Genomic DNA, 22283 nt, shown 5'->3' with positions numbered 1-22283 from the left:
GCCGAGTCTCGTTTGTTCAAAGGTTGTCCCACCAACCAGCTCCCATGAGACTGCTACAACAATATACAAATTGTTATGTTTACGTGCGGATGCACAATACAGAAATAAACACAGCAGTGTAAAAAGTTATTAATTCTGAATTAACACTTCAACATTGGCGTATTTTGTTGTTGCTACGCTGCAACTGAGTTGAATTAGAATAGCACTTGTTAGATTGCATGATCCCCTAAATGTGTCCGATTTTTTTTAATCAAGACCCCTGAACTGTTTCCAGGAAATCTGTGGAAATGTAGAAATAAATAAATCCTATTTCACAATGTTGACACAAGTGGGGAAAAAAAGATGAATAACCTCCCTGGAGGAAATAAAGACATAAATGACTTGAGTATAATATTCCATTACTGATAAAACTAAAAAAAAGGGCAGACTACTCTGGGCTCAATAACCAACTATGAAATCTTAATATTTACACTAAATTAATAAATAAAGATGTTTCTGCAAGTGACTGTAATAAATTATATACTGATGATAATCTCATAATTATGGATGAATTGCTGAGCAGTCCTACAGGTTCCAATACGACTTTAAAAATCTATACAGCAGTTCAAATGTTGGAGCTGTGTTAGGGACAGTGAGGGCCCCATAACATTGAAATCAATATGTACACATTTACAGCAAGATATGTAAAATCATGAATCAAACAAGAGAGATTACACAGATGACTCTACACATTTCTATTTCATATGCCATGTTCCCCTTTATGGCAATAAACCTACAAACAGACTGTATAATTCAAGGAAGTTAACTGTCGTCAAATAAAGTTTTATTATTATTTATCTATCAGGTTCTGCCTGCCTAATATCAATTAATTTATTTCCTGTTCTGAAAATGTAAGAGTAGCAGCTCAGGGCTCATTGTGTTGGACTCCTCTTGGCACCAACACCCCTGGGTGGAGTACTTTGTGTACGCCTACACACTTCCGGTTGCTCGGTGACGCGGCGCTGCGTGATGACGTCGCGAAACTCACCTTTACGTCCCGCCGCGGTCGCCACGCCCCTTCACCTGTCCTCTGGAGGATTGTGGAGAAACTCCGGAAAAGAGACGCAGCGGAGGAGCGAGACTCCGAAGAAGACTTTAACCCGCGGAGAGTCGCGAAGCTGCTGGACGAGTGGAGGGACAGCGGAGGACAGGAAACACCGAGCCCGAAGACACCACGTCCTCAGGTGGGTCAGCGTCTCCTCCGCTTCCTGGTGCACACAGGTGGAGCGTGGCTGTCAGTCCACATCAGCACAATGGCGAGAGGGACACGGAGCTGGAGAGAAACGTCCACTGAAGTTATTTACAAGAAAACCTGACCTTTCTGTAGGAAACGTGTGGCTGTAACCTCATTTAAAAATAAGATTAAGACGAGTTAGCTAGCTCAGAGTTAGCCGTGAGCATGTCCACCCCTACAGCCCAGGACTAGATAGGAACAGAAGTTAGAGTCTAATGGTGGCATCACTTCTTTAAGTCTTTACTGGCCTGTGTGTCAGTTCCTGTTGTTGTCATCGTGTGTGGGTTGTTATTCACTATATTTCACTGAAGCATATTTCATTCTAGCTTAAGCAGAAGTACCTGTGTGTCGAGTGTTCTCGTTTTTATTGCCTCTGTGGGACCGTTTCTGTTTCAGGTGATAACACAGACCACGACAGGTACAGTGGACCTCATGGGGACCGTGGCTCAGTCCTAATGAGGCAAAACATCATTTCTGAGATCCTGGTTTAAGTTAGGGGTGAGATGTGAATTGTGGTTATGTTAGTGATGGGTATGAACTGGTCATAGTTAAGGTTAGTGCTAGGTATGAACTGTTCATGGTCAAAGTTAGGGATACGGTTTTGCTTCGGATGTCCACTACGATTTAAAGTCAGTTTAAAGTCCTTGGGATGGCTGCTTCCATAATTTTATAAGAAAACAGTGATACCCTCTGTGTGTGTATGTGAGGGGGTATCTGTTGGTTGGTGGGTGGGTGTCTGGGTTGGTGGCTGACAGCTTCAAGCCCCACTTTCCCTCAACCTCACCTTACTGGTTCTGCCACACACGCAAGTTTCTACCTGTTTGCCAGCAGAGAATTGCACAATAGTTTCGACTCCACATTCCCAAACATCTGCGTCTTTCTCTCCCTCCGCTCCAATCAGTGTATTTAACTGATGCACTGTCTGATTGAGGAACGACCCGGTGCTTCGAGTATGGGGGTCATGTATCTGTTTGCTGATCTGCAGTCTCCTGTGACGAGTCATTTCTATCTCGAGCTGGGTCCGTGTATATTTTATATAATTACATCCTGAATCAAATGAAGTGTTTTGATCAGCGTGAAAGACTCAGGGAGGTCACCTGTAGTATTTGATGATGTATATTATTGCAATGTTGGATGGAATACCCACATATGTTTGTCTGATACGGCTTTTCCTGCAAATCTTCATCACACTGGTGACATCTGTGAACATCTGTAATTTCTAGCATTTCTTCCCATTTATTAGCACCATTGGCCGCTGTGGTCAAGTGCAATGTTCTCATCAACTAGAAGGGCACCCAGGAGAGCAGATATCTCTGCTAATCCAAAACAGCGTCTTCATGAAATCACAACTCAATCTGTTGGATCCTTATTTTCAGATATCAGTCCTCTAAATATATCAGACTGTTCTCCTTAAGAGCCATGAACTTGTTGCTAACTTCATAATCTCGCGTCTCGCAATGTTAAAGAGGGTTCAGAATCCGCTAACCCTTTATTCCGATCCACCCAAAAATGAAATGGGTTCCTTTATCTGTGTAATCCTGCTGAAACAAACAAAATGCACCGAGATGAAAACATAACCTTGGTGGAGGTAACAAAACAGATATTTGCTCACTGAACGGTGAAGGTTACTTGGTCTTAACAACTCTTAATGTAGTTTATTGTTAAACAAAGAGACATAATACCCTTGTTATTATAGGCTCAGTTTAGTTCAGCTTTAACAACACCAAATGCACATTTGCATATGTATATATATATATGATCTTTTTGTCTTTAATTTAATATTTATTCATAAAGATCTTTCTAAATAGACATCTGGTGGACTGAAGCAGAATTGTTGACATGAGTGAATCAGTTTTCCCTAGTTTGTGTGAGTATTTTTTCATAACCCATGTGAAGACGTTGGTTTCCAGGTAGATGTAAAGTGGGTACTCACAGTACTTACACACTGTTGACAGCACATACCATGAGTACATCCATTGTTTGAGTGGAAGGTACAAAGCCCAGGCCTGTGTAATTACAGCCGCTCTGTAAACCTCTTGAGTATTTGTCTTCTGAAGCTCGATGTTTACACAGAGAAGGTTTACTATTTTCCTCATTAACCACTTACACTGTGTAAGGAAGTCTCTATACCTCTCTGAGTCATTAATATTTATCAGTGGTGCTTGTTGGAATGGTGCAGGAGTGTGAATTTGCTGTGGGACCTGGAGTGGAACAAGGTGGTTGGTGGTTGATGATTTGTAGTTTGCATGTTGTTATAGCAGCAGCAGGAGGAAGAGGAGTGGCCTTAATCTAACAGAAACACAGTTGTGGCTCTGCTGCTGAACAGACTAAAGTCCTGAGAGAGGAATGAATGGTTATTTACCTACTAGAGGGGGCACACCTCTGCTTAGTGTTTGTTTTAGTAACAGTAGTAGTTTCTCTCTGTGCTCTCTTTCTCTTCAGACATATTAATAATACAGGAGTAGTGCCCCCACTGACCGGTGGCTCCCTTCTCCACCCGGCTGAACCTAAGCCAAAGACTTGCATCTGTTATTTTATGCCACAACCAGTTATTTTTATTTGTAATAATACAAACATCAAACTGTGGATGAAAGATCTCTGGTTTAGGAAGTGATACGAAGATAATATTGATTTCAATCTCTGTTCACCCTTGAGGTGAATAACCGCTCCTCCTCCCTCCTTCCAAACAATTTGGCTACAAGTCACTGTGACTGTCGTCGTGGCGAGGCAGGGCAGTGATAATCAGAGTCAAAATCAGAGAGAGAGGGAGAGATACCAGCACGCCCACATTTGGGGCGTGCATAAACGTTAACCATGAACCACAGATACCGTCAAAGCTCTGTGTTGCCATGTTAATGTTTCCTGATATTGAAAACACAGCAGGTCTGTGTAGGAAGCCTTGAAAACTTTACTCAGAGCAAGCAGACCTATAGTGTAGCAAACACCCCATCAATTATTAACAGCCCAGTGCTCTCATTCCTCAGACGTAACCATAGCACCCAGCAGACTGAAACTCAGCCAGCAGCCCTGGACCTGCTGTAGCCTGGTGGGAAACACAACAACTTAAACCAAGTGGCTCACATACCAATGACAGTGGGAGCAAGTGGTCCTGTCTGACGAATCAAACTGTCATTAAGGGAATAATTCGGACACAATGATGAACACATGAGCTGTCTGGAGGCAGAAGAAAATCTATTTATGCCTTTTTTTAAATTTTCTACATTTTAAATAGAATATTTTTAGGTGTCTTCTTACGGAGGTGTCTCGGTGGATTATTTGTCTTTTTGACCGTCTACATTATTCTGAGACGGTGCCTAAGTTTGTAAGCTGGTGTTGTTAACAGGAGAAAACAACACTGTTATGATGAACCTGACGCAGCGGATCAAACTTTTGAAGCACTTTGGTTCGTTGCCCCCTGAACCTCCACCTCCACTTCTGGTGGTGCCTGTAAGTGGATGCATTTTGATGAAGCTTTAACCACAAATTTCCAAAAGTGTTCTTTTGAAAGGGGTTGTATTACCAGAACAATATTGATCAATGCTCAGTCAGTGTCAATTTGGCTTTATCATAAGTACTACATGCAGATAGTTACGGCTGCTTATTACAGAGAAATCCTAAAATACAGTTCAGAATAACTGTGGGTTACATTTTCTCATTATTTGACTTTTTATGTAGTATATCCTTATATTTATGTTATTTGGTTTATTGGCTTATTTTAAAGAAAGTAGAAACATTAGACAATTTGAAGTGGGATTTTATTTATTGTCACAAATGCAGCATGTTTCACTTTCGAGGTTGGGAAAACCCGGAGCAGATTGAGTTGTTGTAAATGTGTTCATACTTGAAAGCAATACAAGTGATCAATAATTGATTACTTGTTTTTTCCGTGTCTAGCTGTATATTTCTACTTCAGGAGTTATGTCACAATAGTTTAGCCTCACTTTAGGCTGATGCAGGTCGACGCACATCTAAGTGATACCCGTTACATTTAAGATACTTCACTCACTTTGCTGTCTAATGTGTAGAGCAGTGAAGCTCCACCTTAATCCATGTTGATTAAAGGGCACTGGAGAGTGACTGTGAGAGTGGGCAAAGGCTGGGTGGGGGAGGAGCGCTCCAGATGAGGTCTCGCCCCCGCAGACACAGAAACACCACAGCTCGTCATATACGAGAAAAAAATAACTGCAGCAAGAGGTTTGAGACAGAGGCCGTCACCCTGGTGGATCTGATCTGAGGAACAAGTAACTGGACCTGGATTCCTGGGAGCTGCTGTTGTTTGCCGTTGCCATATGGAATATAAAGAGCACGCTGTTCACTGACCTGCTGGAGGCCGCAGGTGTTTTGTTCCGCTTAGAAGTCCCAGTGGGAAATGGAAGTGAGGTTTATAGACCAAGTGGTAAGTGAGAGGGAGGAATACAAAGGATTCAGTATATCATGAGAAATGTCTGACTGTACCTGTAGCTGAACAAAGGACATGAATCATAAATGACCTGTATGAGATGTCAGCTAAACGTGAAACCCTGAAGGGACAAGTCTGCAGGTTTTGCAGCTTTAACCAGAAAACGGATGTCATATCTGTGTTGATATTTCTTAAATTCTTTTTGCTAATTTCCAGTTGGATCCATCAATTGTTTTCAGGAGCAAGGACTTGGCTAGTTAGAGAGCTTGTTAATGATTGAAGCATCGCGTTGGTTCAAACACCTGATTTGTTTGAGCTCGTAGCATCCATGTGGTTTTAAGTCTTACTTTACACTCAGTTGTGGGCTAACATAAAATTCACGACAGCAGCGACTATTTTTTACATCACATTACTACATGACCACATCCTCAGTTAAAGTTTAACTGATGGCTACGGTAATCTCTCTGAATGTAGATCCACTCAGTAGCGTTGCAACATTATTACAGTTGTTTTACCTTGTTGTTTATCTTGTTGGCTCTTGGTCGCCCAGTTGAGAGAATGATATCCAGATGTTCAGTGACTCTCTGCAAACCAGCTTTTCACTCTCTTAAACATTGTGGTTGTGAGTTTGCACTGATTAACCTATATAATAATTCATGGATATTCAATCTGACATATTCAGAGGACTGATATCCATAAGTGTCTGCAATTTGGTGCAGCTTGATTGAACTCAAGTGGACTGTGTTTTTAAATTGACAGACTTTCATCTGTTCAAACATGAAGAAATCTGACTCTCGGTTTCTGGCTTTGCTCACGATGTCCTCCACACCCTTGAAACTGTGATAAACTGTTATGAAACTACAGTATCAAACCATGACATCAGCTGTCGTTTAGATTCGAATGCAGCAGGAAAACCAAAGGCCAGCTTTTATTTGAGCAATTTGTTCAGTTAATGAGTAACAGGGTCAAACAAACAGCCTTCCATTCACAGGTCACACTCTGTGCTCCTGCACTCCTCTTTACACCTTACACCCACCAGAGAGATCTAAGTTGAGATTTTGACCCCTCAAAGATTAGTGGTCCCAGTCACAGGTGGATAATGTGCTTTTGTAAATCAGGGGCCATAAAGGGGCCACAGTTTACACAACACAAATCTGAATTCAGTAAGGTGCACATATCAAGTCATTCCTCGTTCATTGTAGCGCTATAGCTTTGAGCAAAGCCACACGTGATTGAGTATATTAAAAAAAAACTAAAATCTCCTAAAATTATCATTTTTGTCGGCAGTCTTGCCAAGACTACTAACAGGACTACTTAAAGTATACTGGCAAGACTGGGCAGGGGCCAATCAGATAGCAGATGGAGCCAGTGTCCCCCGGCCCTGCCCCTGACCGTGGATCTGCCCCCTCGTGTTTTTATTTGAATTTAATTTTCGACTGAAATACATTTTTAAAAGGGTGCGTTGGAAGTAAATTCACATTAAGTTTTTATATGATGTGTTTGAGTGAGATCACATACTAGGCAGGTGTTTGTACACATTAACTTCCTCACCTGTCTTGGCCGCAATATCAGTTTATTGTGCTTGTGTCACCTACATTTTTTTCTGCTAGAGTTTGAACAAATTCCACAAATGTTTTTTTTTCTTTTTGTCATCTGACTATGACAGTACAACAGTGTGTCTGACGAGAGCAGCTGGCTTTTCCTGTTTTTATTTGGGCTTCCTCGCTGAAAGAAATATAGTCAACGACCAGCCCACACTTTGTCTTGTTTGGTTTTGACGACAGATAGAATGTGGAAAATGAGAAACACGCGAGGCACGCTGTTGTGTTTCCCGACAGAGCTTTGTGGTTTGAAGTATAACACTGCCACAGAGAAAACGTACATGTTTTTGAACAGATAAGTAGAGAATCAGTCAAGTGGAAGGACTGCAGACTTTTGTAATTGGAGTGACTCTGATAACTTTAACTCACGTGTGAAATTCTGCAGTGAATCACCCACAAAAGTTCAAATACTTGATTTCTAAGTTTCTTTATTGATCTTTGATTTCGCGTCTATTAGAAATATCATGGTGTTTCAGCATTAGCAATCTTAAAAACAAACTAGCACAGAACTGAGAACTGGTCAGTCTACAAAAGCTCTACAATAACACCTCCAGGGACAAGAGAGTCAAACATAGAGCTATGCTGTGTAGAACAGGCGTGATGTGTCACTCGAACAGGACATATATTTATTTTTATACATATTTACTTTATATACTTTATATACATTTTTATTAGTTAAATAAAAATATCTGATATCTAATGAATATACTCATATGATCCATTTCTTTCTATTTAGTGAAATTGCCAAATATTTGCTGGTTGCAGCTTTTCTAAAACCATGATGTTTTGCCTTTCTTTGTCATACATCACAGTAAACTGGTTTTAAACCTTAGGGCGTACCAAAAAATGAAATGTAAAGATGTTGTGTTGTCATGAACTATAACTGATGTTTTTCATTACTTTTTGACCTTTTATTACCAAATGATTATTCAATGTAAAAAATTGGTTATTGAGGAGGTAAATTGTGAGAGTATCCATTAATTACACCCGTGCTTGTCTCTATACAAGGGTTTTCTATGTGTAACACTCCAGAACAATTCCCCAGTGATGTGCTGTTAGCATGAACGCACACACACACACATTCCATTTAGCCCCTCCTCCATACCAGTCAGGCAGGATTGGGACAGGTGAGAGCTGAGATCAGGCTGTGTCGTGCACACACTCTTTCTTTTCGGCTCAGGCTCAACTGTCCTTCATGCAAAGACCTGGATTGTGTAGTAGGATAAATAAATTATAATTTATTATTGTCGAATTTAAACTTGTATTGTACAAATTATACTAGAATCATTGATTGTTGTGTGTGTGTTTTTTCTCTCCAGAAACCAGGCATGGAGGACTTAACAATATGGGAGCAACATACAATAACACTAAACAAGGTAAGGGCCCTATGTTCTTTTATGCTAATGCTACATAGCTAATGGTAACACTACCAATCTAGCAGAAACATTGTGAGTTCAGCCTTAAACCTTTTCTTACTAAGAGCTGTTAACTCTTGTTTTGCATCTATCTCTAATCACATCTTGGCCTCTTCTTAAGTTAGCATGCTAACAGCTAGCCCCAGCCACGCCAACCCATCTCGTCACTTTGCAACAGGGAGTCACTGGAGCATACAGTCTGCTCTGGAGAAGCTGGGCGGTTTAGAGGACGTATTCTAAACACTTGTCTTGTAATAATAGCTGAAACTCTTGGCGAGTGATCAACACCCGATTCCCGCCAAAACAAGTACAAGGGCTGAGAAAACGAGCATATAGCACCTTTTAAAATCTGGGTTTTATTGCCAAGTAGGTTTACACATACATGGAATTGCCTGTGGTGTGTTTAGAGCAAGCTTAATATAAAAATATTTAAAAATCAATAGCAAACAATATAAAATATCTACATTACAGAAGGGAAAGAAAGAATATTTATGTTACGTTAAACGTTTGACACAAATACAAGAAGTGTAAGTAAATGTGAAGGTTTAACCACTTATCTTTGGTGCGTTAGTGTTGTTTGGTCTGTGCTCAAACGCAGAGGTGAAAGTCGAGCCTGGATGTTCGGCACAGAGGCAGTTTCACTATTGTTTCCGAGGGTATAATGTAGGAATTGGGGGGTTTCAGCCGGACCGTTTTTCAGACCTCTCGGTTTCACAGCAGGTATTAAGAGCGACACGCCCTGCTGCACCCCACAGCACCAGCTGTTCATACGGAACACCGCTGGAATGTTCCCCTTCTCCCTCTATCTCTCTACTGTATCTCCCACACACGCTCTCACTCTCTGCCCACCTACTTTCCTGAATTCTCTTCTTCACTCACTCATGTTACACTGTCATGCCTCGCCTTTCTTTTTGTTTCAATTTGCATTCTCTCATGATGGCAGGATCCCAAGCTGGGGTTTGGATTTGCCCTTTCAGGAGGAAAGGACAAGCCTCACCCAGATGGGGACACAGCCGTGGTGGTGTCAGACGTTTTGCCAAACGGACCGGCCATGGGACGACTCTTGTAAGTCTACAACCATCATTCCTGACATGACTGGATAAACTCAACTGTTTAACACTCGCCTGTCTGAATGTACACATACCTGGGAGGTATGTGAACCCTTCAACAGAACAAGACTCACATGTGTTTGTTTCCTTGTGTCTTGCAGCACCAAAGACCACATTGTCATGGTAAATGGCACATCCATGGACAACGTCCACTCTAACTTCACCATTCAGATCCTGAAATCATGTGGCAAGACTGCAAATGTAGTAAGTAAAGAACCAAAGCACCAACAACAAACAAAACACCCAAATTACTTCTGTATGTCTGCTGTTACTGCTCAACATCTCAACATCTTTGCCTCTCTCAATTTTCTCCTCTCCAGACAGTGAAACGGCCTCGCAAGATCCAGATTCCAGCCAGTACCAGACCGACTCGGGCCGCCTCCCAATCCAACCTGCTGGACCCGGACCCTCCTAGACGAGCACGTCGCTACTCTGACGGCAGCGACAACCGGACCAGCAATCGGTACCGAGCCCGCAGCACCTCGCCGGAGCGTAACGGGTATGGAAACACGCTGCCGTTAATGACGACGGGCTACAAGAGGCTCCCACCTCAGGATGTTCCAGAAAAGCCCCTCAGGACCACTCTGGTTAAAAAGAAAGTCACAGACGGTAAGATTTCTAGGAAAGAAACCTGAGTGTTCATGGGAGATTCTTACTCCACTACAGAACAAAAGTTCAACATATTCCACACCTTCTTACCATTTCTGAAGTGCTGATGTTGGTCTGGATTCTTCTCTTCTCCCTCTTTCTGCAGAGTATGGATTGAAGCTGGGTAGTCAGATCTTTATCAAGCACATGACAGAAACGGGCCTGGCTTCAAAGGAAGGCACATTGCAGGAGGGAGACCTCATTCTCAAGGTAATAAATGACTGATCAATCTGTTCATCTCCTGTTTCAAGCCATGTTGTGTAATGTTTGAAATAATGTGATGGTCACTTTGTGTTAATCGATTGGTTTTCTTTGACCAGATCAATGGCATGACGACGGAGAATCTGTCCCTGCTGGAGACCAAGCACCTGGTGGAGAAGAGCAGGGGCAAACTGACCATGACGGTGCTCCGGGACGAACGCAAGTTCCTGGTCAGCATCCCCGAGGTGGAGGACAGCGCCCCCAACAGTGAAGACGGCCGCCGCCACAACAGCAGCTCTGAACTTGAGGGTAAGGGAGGGAGCAGGGGAAAGTACAGTGGGGCTGCAAACATGAGGATTTAAAACAAACTCTGAATTATTCTTTATTGTGGGAGAGAAGAGATAAAGAAGGATTTGGACGAGCAATTGTTCTTTTCTGTTTCCCATCAGATATTTCAGACATCGACCAAGATATCCCTGTTCACAGAACATCCCGTCAACCCAACAGAGAGAAACGGACACGCAGGTACACACAACACCTTCCACGCCACCTCATAACATTTAATCACCCTTCAGTAGAGGGAGTAGTTGTAAAACAGGGTGAGGATTCCTTTCAGTCTTTGTGAAATAAAAACTAAAACCGGTCTCATTCCTGTCATTCAGTTTCACTTTCTAACCATCAAGCCGCCTGCTGTCTGTGATTTAATAGGTTGTTCTTTGTCTTTCATATTTACCCATTTACTTAGTATACACAGCCTGCATCATCTGTCCTATTAAACAATGATGTATTATTTGTGTAAAGCAAGCAAACAGATGGTGAGCAGTAACATGATATAGATGTAATATTTAAGGCTGTAGTTAATTGATTTTTATATCATCAATTTATATGTATAGGAGTCAAACCTGAATTGAATTTCCTTTCGAAAGCACTGAAAGATTCCAGTACCTCTGTCTTTTCATCCAGGACGAGAGCTGAGCCTCCTCCACCCAAGTCTCGGGATTCATCACCGATGCGCTCCACGTTGACTCGGCCGTCTGTCGCGTCCTACGCCTCTCGCAGAGGTCAGTCCGGCACATTCACTGACTTACACCAGAACACATGTTGTTGATCACAAAACTGACAATAAAGGAAATCTCATTTCTCGTCTTTCTTCTTAAGTAGATGTTTTTACAGCCTCAGAAAAAGCAACATTAACATTTTCTGTGATAAATACTGAGTCGAGCTGAGACTGGTTTAACTTTTCTGTAGCTGCTGGAAGTCACATCAAGCTTTAAATCAATGACACAAAGATCTAAGTACACAGTTGGGCAGAGATGGTGTTTGTTAATCTTTGTTGTTGTTTCTTCAGCTCCATCTGAGTCCGAGTCGGATCACAGTCCTTCTCCTCCTCGTGTCAGGAGAGACAGAGAGAGTCTGGACGTGAGGGATCAGCCCAGCAAGTACAAGTCAGTTCAAGTTCAATTCTCTTTCATGGTGACAAAGTGTTCATCAAACTCTCTCTGGTTTGGGATATTGTTCGATTTTTAACATCTTTTTATTTTGCTCTCTCTGCAGAACTCTCTCTGGTATGTCCATCCTACCCGACCCCCGGTCTTCACCTGTTGTCCAGAACTGGAGCACCTCTCGGCCCTCCTCCTCTGCCTCACGGCCCCGCAAGCCCGTGTCGGAGTCGGACTCTGACCGCAGCGCTTCCCCTCCTCCAATCAGAGGGAGCTCACGCCCAGACAAATACAAGTAAGGACAAGGCTTTATTCAACTCCAGGCTTAAATTCAAGAATTTTAAGATTTACTTTCACAAACTGTGGAGGGAAATGTTTGTTTATTCTTTATTGTTGCCATGGACATTTATCATTATATTTCTAATTAATAACAATTAATAACAACCTAAACCTTTAGATGACAGACTCAGTCACAGCAACACTATAAAGTATAATCTTTTCGATATTAGATTTAGTCTCTGCATATTGTTTTCTAACAGTTTTTTCTGCTTCTCTTTTTGCGTAGAGTTCTCCCTGAGCTGCCCGTCCACGGCCTAAGAGCCTCCCCCATCCCTGTCCGCCAGGAGCCACCGAGGAGGATTAACTCGCCCATCAGAGACCCAGCCCCAGGTCAGCACACACTCCTACTTCCTCGCGATGCAACACGTCCCGGACTTTGTCTGTCTCCTCTTCGACAATATTTGCGTTAACTTCAGTGTTTGCTGAAGAACAGGTGTCAACTGTCAAAAATGAGAAGAAAGCGAAGGTTGATCTGTGCCACGTTTTCCAACCATATGTGGAAATGATCAGTCAACTCTGTTTGATACAAGTGGTGATTTATGGCAGCATTGCTCAACATTATTTCTCTATATTAAACAAGCTACTGCTAAGAAGATGAGCTTTTATGTGACATCTAAGGTTTAACAGGCAGCATAGAGGCTGATTAATCTAACATTTGAATATTTCTCAATAAATGTAAAGCTTTTCCAAATGCTATATCTTTCAACCTTTACTTTTTGCAGATGTCAAAACACATTTAGTTACGATGAATACTATCACAAACCACACCACTCACCTCATGCTGCAGCACAGTATAGACCACACTTTACAACAGTCATACTGTATTTAATCCCTCCCGTTCTCTTCCTCCACAGACTCCGGGTCCTCCTCAGAGGGCAGCTTGGCGCCTCCTCAGAGGCAGAGCACCACTTACAGTCAAGACTCTCTCAGCAGATACAGGTACAGATGAAGGTCCCTCCAACCCCCACCCCCCAACCCCCCATTCTGAACCCCACCAAGATCTCACGGACTGGGAAGTGAGCAGACTGTGAACACCTCTGTCATTATTAATAGCAGCTAATCATACGTTTTTATTTTTTCCTTTTTAGACCTTAAATTACCAATTTTTTTCTGTCTGGTGATTTCTATTGATTTGCTATTTTTTTTTGTTGTTTTTGCCTCAAAGTCTCATTTTGTAGCCTTTGATTTGATTGGATTTGTGGTTTGGACTGTACCAAGTGTTTGTGTTTGACATTTTGTTTTAATCAATGAAATAAAAGTGACTTTCACTGAACATCTCCCTCTCCTGTATGTGGCTAAGTGTTGATTAAACTTAGGAAAATTATTAGTAACGACTCTAATCATATATGTGTAAATCTGCATGTTTTTAGTCAGCGTGTCGAAACATTTATAGTGACCCCAAAAAACAAATTAGCAAGACAACTAATTCTTCTAAAAGGTCAGTTTCGATCAGTGACGGTAAACCATCACAGAGAGAGCTTCCCTCAGAGATATAAAGGTGAATATTCAACATTTAAAGTTTCTTGCTCTCAGCAATAATCATCATATTAGCCACGAGCCCCCCCCTCTCATGACGTGACTGAGATTTGTTGTCTTCCTCCTCCCTCACTCCCACCTCCCTCTCTTCTCTTCCAGAGTCCTGCCAACCGTTTCCCTTCAGCCTCAGGTGGAGCCGCCGCGATGGAGCACTGCCGACACCAGTCTGCCACAGAAAGGTGTGTGTGTGTGTGTACATGATGTTTCAGGTGATGTTTCTTTGTGTGGTAGAGGAAAGCACTGTAAGAACTTGTGGAGGGAGTTTTTGTATGTGCTTTGGATTGATTTTTTTTAGATTCGTGGTCAAATCAAAAATTCCCAACCAAGTCATCTGCATGTTGACTACTAATCAATGGATTTCTATCTAAATTCATCCCAAACTAGTATAAAATATGTTTAAATGCAAAATACATTTCCTGATGATATCCTTCCTGTATTGATCCTCAGCTCCTTCAGAGACTGAGTCCGAGGCCAGTTACGCATCTGTCCCTCGCCGGGAGTCGACAGACAGCGAACCCTCCACCGTCGTCAAAAACAGATACAGGTGAGAGACACTTGATACTTTAATGTCATGAATCAAATGTTGACTGTCTACAGCACCAGAGCTCTCTCTCACAGGTCACCAGCATTTCACCACAGCTGAGTAACTCAAACATCCTTTCTCATAACCATGAACTATACACATGACCTGTGGGACGAACCAGAAAGGGAACTCTAAACTTAAACGATTTAACGTTAATCTAAATTTATCCCCAACCAGCTGTGTTGACAGTAAACCTGATGCCGACTAACCTGAGCAGCTGTACCAAAGCAAAAATAAGGGCACATCACTTAATATGCAGATGGTCTGTTAAATATTTGTTCATCGTCAACCAAACATCTTCACTCGAAGCACAATGTTGCACAATTTTATTTCCATATCAGCAGAGTTAATTGGAATTTCTCTTAATGAGCTCACTCAAATGTAGACAAGAAAAAAAAACACTCATGATACATAATAAAGTATTAAACACGTAGTAAAATCCCATCCCCAAAATAGAATAAAATATCCCTAAACAAATGTCAAACTTATTTAAAACAAATAAAAATCTATGTATACAATATTCAGCTATGGCACAAGCACCTGTGGGATGAAAGTCAGCTGTGATTATCAGTAGAAGTGAGACACTAGATAAAGTACAGAGTAAAACATGCATCTGCTCTTTATTCAGAACCTACTGAGCGGCCGGTAGTGACATGGATGTGGGTTAAACTCCCTAATGCACACACACACACAAACATAAATACATGCATTATTGTTTTGAATTAGTTGTGAGGATACTTGTTGAGATAATGCATTCCCTAGCATCTTTACTCTAACCTTAAAATCACAAAAATTCCTAACTCCATCCCAACCTCGAAACTAAAACTAACTAGAACCTGAACCCTGAACTAAAGTTATCCCTAAACCTGCTCTCCGGCACAAGTGTCCTCACAATGATAGAAAAGTGTTTTCTCATTGTAAAACACTCTGCACTGATATGACCTTTATGATATAAAGTTACATCATCAGGATTTCCTGAAAGCTGCAGATACACAAAAACAATCTGAGACATAGACACGACTATCTTTAATTTCCCAATGAATTATGTACAACATATGACACCGGTTAAAAGATGCACTTTATTTTCTGTTCCTCTCTCAGAGTCCTTCCTGACCTGAAATCCACGTCAGTCGCTGTGAAGCAGGACCCTCCTCGTCGTGCCCCGTCCCCCATCAGACCACCTCCTGACGGTCAGTTTGCCCTCCGCTGTGTAACAATCTAATCCTGATCCTCTCTTCCTCTTTGTTGTCATCTGGAGTTTCAGATTAAAGTCCTGACCACACTCTGTCGTCTCTGTTTCTCTGCTTCACTCCTCAGATTCCTCAGAGTCAGACCAGCTGTCACATCTGAGGAGGTCGGGGAGCTCAGAGCGGGACGTGAGCCACCACAGGTACACAATGAAACTACACACTCTGTCAAATAAACAAACACATCATATGATAATCAGAAATAAGTGTGTTTTTCCCTTAGAGCTGTTGAAAAACATAAACCTCACAGATGATGTCTTCTCCTCCTCAGTGTTCCTAGTGCTGCTAATGGAACTGCTACCATCAGGTCTGGGATTTCAGTGAAGAGCAACCCACCACCTTACTGTAAGGCTCAGCCCTGTCTGTGATGGGAAATGAAGCTCCAAGTTTGATAACTGTAGAATAGTTTCAGAAGTAGATTACAGTTGAGATTATTGAATTGCTCAATGTAAAGTAAAAACGTTTTTTCCGCCTCCTAGATCTGAGGTCACAGTATCCCAAGTTTTAGGGGTGAAAATAAAAATTACTTCACTATAAAATGGAACCAGGATCATAAATAACTAAATATTATTGAGTAATAAGTTACCCTTTATTTTAACTCTGCAGGATGTACTGTTCTGGTTATTTTTTTTAATTGTATACACTTATTTCAGTAGATACGTAATTAAATAGTTAGTAAAGTGATCATGTAATTTATTATTTACAATTAATACACTCATTTCCTATCTCTTCCAGCCAAGTCTGAAGAAGAGCCCATCTACTCTTTACCCCCAGATTCCTACCCATCATCTATTCCAGGGTGAGTATTGTTAATTCATCTGGATCAACGTTTTCCTTTATGTTCATTCACCAGAAAAGTAGTTAGACCACAATCTTAATCCCTTTGCTTGTTTCCTCTGTCTGTCTACCTCCCTCAGGTACAGCTCAGACCTGCACACAGTGGCGTTTATGAAGGACGGCAGCGTGGGCCTGAGGCTGGTGGGGGGCAACGACGTCGGCATCTTTGTGGGGGGAGTTCAGCCAAACAGCTCTGCGTACAACCAGGGAATGAAAGAGGGAGACCAGATCATGAAGGTGAGATCTTGGTTCAATGCACCTCTCAGACTTGTTCTAAACCAATCATTTTACCTTGAATCAGTCGTGTATTTCCACAACCACTTCACCCTATTTAACGCCCAACAGTAAACCCCTATGTTTGCATTAGTCTGCCAAAAATATTATTATGTTCTGTTCTTGGTTTGTCTCATTTTTATTTAGTTTTGCGTACTTTGAAAGGTGCAATATCTTCTCCTTTAACCATAACCCTGTATATATTATTATGATCTTTTACTACAATGATAAATGCTGGAAGTCTGGGGTCAATGTAACTAATCTTTAATTTCACAGTTTTTAGTACTGTAGCATTTCAGAGATAACGCTTCCTTTAACGAAATGTTCTCCCTTTATCTCTTCAGGTAAATAACGTTGATTTTGGTCATTTCACACGTGAAGAGGCAGCAAACTTCCTGCTGAACATCAAGAAAGGAGAACAAGTGGCGATTTGCACCCAGAACAAGATGGACAGTAAGTGTAGCAGCATAGAACTGATCCGAGGTCAACTTCCTTTCAGTCTCCACTAGTGAGACAGTTTTTAATCCTAAATGTATTGTCTCTTCAGTTTATAAGAAGATCATCAAGTCCAACCTGGCCGACAACTTCTACATCCGCACCCACTTTGACCACGAAGCCGAGGGCCCCATCGGTCTGAGCTTCACCAGAGGGGAGGTGTTCAGGGTGCTAGACACGATGCACCGCGGCAAACTGGGCAGCTGGTTGGCCAGCCGCATGGGGAACAACCTGCACGAGATGGACAAAGGCACCATCCCCAACCAGACCAGGTCAAGAAGAGATGAGAAGACAGAGATAGATTTCTAGTTTAATCAAGGCCCATAAGTTCATACGTTTTTATTTTCCTCATTTATCTCCTGCAGGGCTGAGACGCTGGCCAGCATCGAGCAGTCACAGCGGGCGACTGGAGAGAAGCAGCTGACAGGCCCCAGAGCAGAGTTCTGGAAACTACGGGGTCTCCGAGGGAACAAAAAGAACGAGAAGAACGTGCGTCGGAGTCGAGAAGACCTGCTGCACCTCACCATTCAGGGCAAATTCCCTGCTTATGAGAGAGTCCTGCTCAGAGAAGGTTGTTTTTCCTCCCAAACACACACAGACGATTTCGTGTAGATCGTGTCCTAACTCGCTGACTAGCTGAACAAGTTTTAATAATCCTGGATTGTTTATGTCTGCAGCTAATTTCAAACGGCCGATTGTCATTCTGGGTCCTCTAAATGACATTGCCATGGAGAAGCTGTCCAGAGAGATGCCTGATGATTATGAAGTTGCAGGTCGGTTTCTTTTTCTTGTCACTTTCTGTCCTGATTCTCAAATTCAGAACAGCAAAATTAAGATAACTTCTTCATTAATTAATCATTTCTTTTTTATGGCAGAAATGGTTCCTCGCAGTGGAGGAGGAGACGGCGGCTCCACTGTTATTAAACTGGATGCTGTTAGGAGAATAGCAGAGAAGGTGAATCAAAGTCAAATCAACAAATAGAAACAAAATCCTGTTTTCTTTGTTTTCTTTTTTCCCCTCACACCCTCTTTCTCATGTGTTTTTGTATCTCCAGGACAAACACCCTCTGCTGGACATTACTCCTACTGCAGTGGAGAGACTCAACTACATCCAGTACCACCCCATGGTGCTGTACCTGGACCCCCACAGCCGTAAGGACGTCAAGGCCATGAGGCAGAAGTACAGCCCCGACTCCAACAAGAGCTCCAGACGCCTTTACACACAGGCGCTCAAGATGAGGAAACACTGCAGCCACCTGTTCTCATGTAAGAAAACCAAGCATCTCTCTGTGGCACCAGTCACAACTGGGAATTCGTTAGACTTAAAACAGTACTGCTGTTATGTAGGTTCTTTATTTATTCACTTGTTCCCGACAGTAACACGTGTAGATGTACCATTTTTATAATGTGAACATTTTCCCTCCAGCACGTGTTGACCTGCAGCCCAACTCACACGCCTGGTATGAGACCCTGAAGGATAAGATCCGCCACCAGCAGTCCAAACCAGTCTGGGTGTCTGAAGTCACGGTATGACACACACACACATAAGCACACAGTTAGACACAAATTAATCTGCAAACAAACATTTTTGTTTTTCACACATCAGATCTTGGAAGTCATATATTTTTCACAATTTATGAATGCTCTGTTCAGAAATAGTAAATTTTTTTACCATTCACATTTAAACATCACGGTTTTAGTGGAGTCTGTTGCTACAGTCTCAGGAAAAATATTCGGGAAAGTCGACTTTCAACATTGAGATTCTTTAGATATAGATTTAGACTGTTGTTATGATCAGTTAGATCATTTCTGTCATACAGTCCCACTGTTACAGAGTGCTGCTCACCTGGTTATTCAAAATCTCTTAATCGTGAACGTGTCCAAATTCCACTCAATTTACCACTGCACTTCTTTGGGCCCAAGCTCCACACCTGCTAAGTTTGAATTATCGAATGGAATTTTTTTAGATAGTCAAAAAACAGTTATCTCTCACATAATATTTTGTATTCAAAGATTTAGATTTTAGTATGTATTATTTATTCATATATCTTATTTTAAGAGAGCAAGTGGTTTTCTTATCCATCTTATTGTTTGTAAAACATCTGTTCTTGTCCAGTGACAATCTAACATGACTTGTCTGTCTGTCCAGTTGGAGAGTGGTGGAGAGCAGGACCTGGATGCTCTGGACCAAACTCAGTCAGACTACCTCAGTGCTGCCAGTGACCTGGAAGACACTGACGGAGAGCCCTACACAGACGGAGAGGCCTACACCGACAACGAGGACCTGGAGGAGGCCTATCCCGGTCAAGAGGCCGCCAGGTCAGGAGGAACACGGTTGGCCGGAACCGCTTTAGCCCGATCGTCTGAGCCGGCTTTCGGGCAGCGCAGCCCCGTGTTGGACTCCGAGCCTGACACGTACTCACCCAGAGAGATCCCACCTCTGATGCACGTTCCTGAGCCGAGATCACCCCACCAGGACGATTACAGCCCGTCTCACAGTGCCGCCGAGGAGGACGAACCCACTCATCGCAGCTTCACAGACTCCGACTTCAGCGCGCTTGAACCCACAACACCATCAGAGGGCCCTCCAGATTTTATAGCCCCAGACCCCACCATTCAGCACTCTGTGAAAGAGCCCTGGCATGCTGAGGTGGAGCATGAGAGCCCACATCATCCCAGCCTGTCGGTCATCGAAGACAAACTACAGCAGGTAAATGTAACGTGGCTTTGATTAAAAGGACCATTACCTGTGCTGTTCAATGTGTAACCCCATCACATCTGGAGGTCGTCCGAGCCGAGAAGAGAGAAGAATATTGACTGTCTTCTGGATATTTTGTAGAACACCACAGGCGATTTAAATATGGAAACTCTCCCTTTATGAAATTGCGATGAACAGTTAACCGATTATATAATTTAATGGTTAGCTGCAGCCGCAGTGCACTCTACATTAATGTGTTTGATCGTGATCTTTTTTGGAATTGTAATGTCTGATTTTCGGTTTTCTTGATTTGTAGTAAATGAGCTTTGAATCTGGAATTACTATGATAGTTTTACGCCCCTTAAGAATCTCTTAATGAAACTAGGATTATTCAGGCTGTCAGTGTTTGCAGTGAGCTGTGTTCTTAACAGTTTCCCATCATTAAAAATCAATTGGAACAATGATATGAGAAATCCTTGTTTAAATCCTTCTTGTTTCCCCCTCAGGCTCGTTTTGCAGAGCCACAGGCACAAGCGGTGGAGAAGAAAGCCCCTCAGTTCATTGTGTAAGTCTTCTTTTGCTCCCTATGGGTTTTTGGCAGTAATGGAGGACCCCCCCACACTGAGGCTCTGTGATAGTTGTAAACGTCTCTCCTCTGCTCTTCAACAGGCTGGCACATCATCACCAAGCAGTGCAGTTCAGACGCACACAGATCCGAGGCAGCGACAGCTCTGAGGACGAAGACGAAGAAAAGGACGACATTGAATGGGGCCCTGCAACTGAACTCTAGACAGGTTGAGGAGGAAAACTGGAGTCCAATGATATTTGAAAAGGACACGGAAACCAGTTCATTCCTTCAAGAAACATTGATTTTTCGGGTTTCTGTTTTGTTTCTATCCGACAAAGACAAGCATGTTTATTTAAACGGCAACATTCAGACACAATTCAAGGTGCTTCCCAAAGGCACAGAATGAATTCAAACGTAAGACTTATCTGAGGATGTTGGTGGACTGGTTCAAAGGGTCTCATTCATTGGGGGGAACTGAAGAAACTGCTGTGTTCAAGCTCACCACAGCGTTTCACTTTGAGTTTGAAAGTGTAAAAAATGTTGTGAGATTAATGTTCAGATCAAAGTGCTTGGTTTTTCCAGATTTGTATGTAAATAGCCCTATGTGAAACAAATCAGCATTCTTTTGGTTACTGCTACTGAATGTAACATGTACGCAAACTTTAGTTGTACTGGAAACTAAGTGAGTCTCTTTTTTTATGGAAATATAGCAGGGCGTTTATGACATATTTGAATGACTCTTTAACTTTTTCTACATTAAAGTGTTTTCTTCATTTCAAAAGCGGTTTTGTTCAATCATCACAGAAAGACTTAACCTATGCGTCTCTAATGTTTATAAGTTACCACAGTTAACCCTGATCACTGATAATCAATCAAATGAAATATGGATGTGACTGGTGTGAAAATATTTCTTCTTGATGTGGACATTGGAATTTTAAAGCGGAGCGTGAGGAAGATGGAAATGGAAATGTTTGAGCTGTGAGATTTGTTCCTGAGCCTCCAGAGCTAAAATAAAATAAAGTGGGCATTAATATAACTTTTTGTAAGGTAATATATAAACCTTTTGAAGCACAGTATAATGTATATGGTATTTTCATATTATCCTTTAGAAATGGACCCTATCTTGTAGCCTATAGCCGCCCTGGAGATTTCATAACTTCAATAAATCCCTTATGGTTGTACTTGGACGATACCTTTTCTTCAATAAATCCATCTGAATCAATCAAATGATCACAAACCAACATGGGACGTGGAGGAGGCACTTTCATGTCAGTGGATCAGAGTGCTTTTAACAATGTTCAAAGACCCTTTGTATAGTTTAGAAAATAGAAAGCAAATACAATTTAAAACACGTCATAATCATTCACTAGTTGGTCATGAAATATAGTTAAGCAAAGTGACAATAAAATCCTGGAATAAAGCCTCAATCTGCACATTTCTGTGATCATGCTGACAAACAAACAAACAGACAAACAAATAAACAAACAGACACAGATGAAAACAACCTCCTCTGTGAGATCATTTAAGAGGTCAATTGTTGTACCTCTAAATCAGAATGTGTTTAAATAGTTACATATAAATATATAGTTTAAAACCCATTCCTTTTTTTATGTGGTTTGAAT

At 41.9% G+C, this 22283-nt stretch overlaps 1 protein-coding gene across 4 annotated transcripts; it reads left to right on the top strand.

Annotated features, from left to right (window-relative positions):
* The first annotated feature begins 1039 nt into the window (after positions 1-1039).
* tjp3 (tight junction protein 3) lies at positions 1040-21842 on the top strand. Of its 4 annotated transcripts, none has more exons than XM_053430695.1 (30): positions 1040-1223; positions 8593-8649; positions 9632-9753; positions 9899-10001; positions 10118-10406; positions 10552-10655; positions 10766-10955; positions 11096-11171; positions 11610-11707; positions 11995-12091; positions 12201-12380; positions 12651-12754; positions 13279-13363; positions 14060-14139; positions 14408-14504; positions 15645-15733; positions 15861-15933; positions 16062-16135; positions 16526-16589; positions 16708-16864; positions 17245-17353; positions 17448-17667; positions 17761-17966; positions 18073-18168; positions 18271-18350; positions 18451-18661; positions 18822-18922; positions 19545-20105; positions 20600-20658; positions 20763-21842. In XM_053430695.1, the coding sequence occupies exons 2-30, from the start codon at positions 8602-8604 to the stop codon at positions 20881-20883; spliced, it is 3894 nt and encodes a 1297-aa protein (XP_053286670.1). In that variant the 5' UTR covers positions 1040-1223; positions 8593-8601; the 3' UTR covers positions 20884-21842. The 4 variants fall into 4 exon arrangements, with proteins under 4 accessions (XP_053286670.1, XP_053286667.1, XP_053286668.1 ...); XM_053430692.1 differs by lacking the exon at positions 1040-1223 and adding an exon at positions 4269-4720; XM_053430693.1 differs by lacking the exon at positions 1040-1223 and adding an exon at positions 5347-5669.
* Positions 21843-22283: the final 441 nt, after the last annotated feature.

The sequence above is a fragment of the Pleuronectes platessa genome, chromosome 9 (genome assembly GCF_947347685.1).
Source record: "Pleuronectes platessa chromosome 9, fPlePla1.1, whole genome shotgun sequence".
Taxonomy (NCBI): Eukaryota; Metazoa; Chordata; class Actinopteri; order Pleuronectiformes; family Pleuronectidae; genus Pleuronectes; species Pleuronectes platessa.
This window is presented reverse-complemented; position numbering and strand designations above follow the sequence as displayed.

What these genes read in the sequence shown, in the direction of transcription:
- tjp3 (XM_053430692.1), top strand. Translation starts at nt 4,634, where the DNA reads ATGATGAACCTGACGCAGCGGATCAAACTTTTGAAGCACTTTGGTTCG. An exon ending in CCGGCCATGGGACGACTCTT is followed by an intron (nt 9,754 to 9,898) that starts GTAAGTCTACAA and finishes TGTGTCTTGCAG; the next exon opens with CACCAAAGACCACATTGTCA. An exon ending in TCTGGGTGTCTGAAGTCACG is followed by an intron (nt 18,923 to 19,544) that starts GTATGACACACA and finishes CTGTCTGTCCAG; the next exon opens with TTGGAGAGTGGTGGAGAGCA.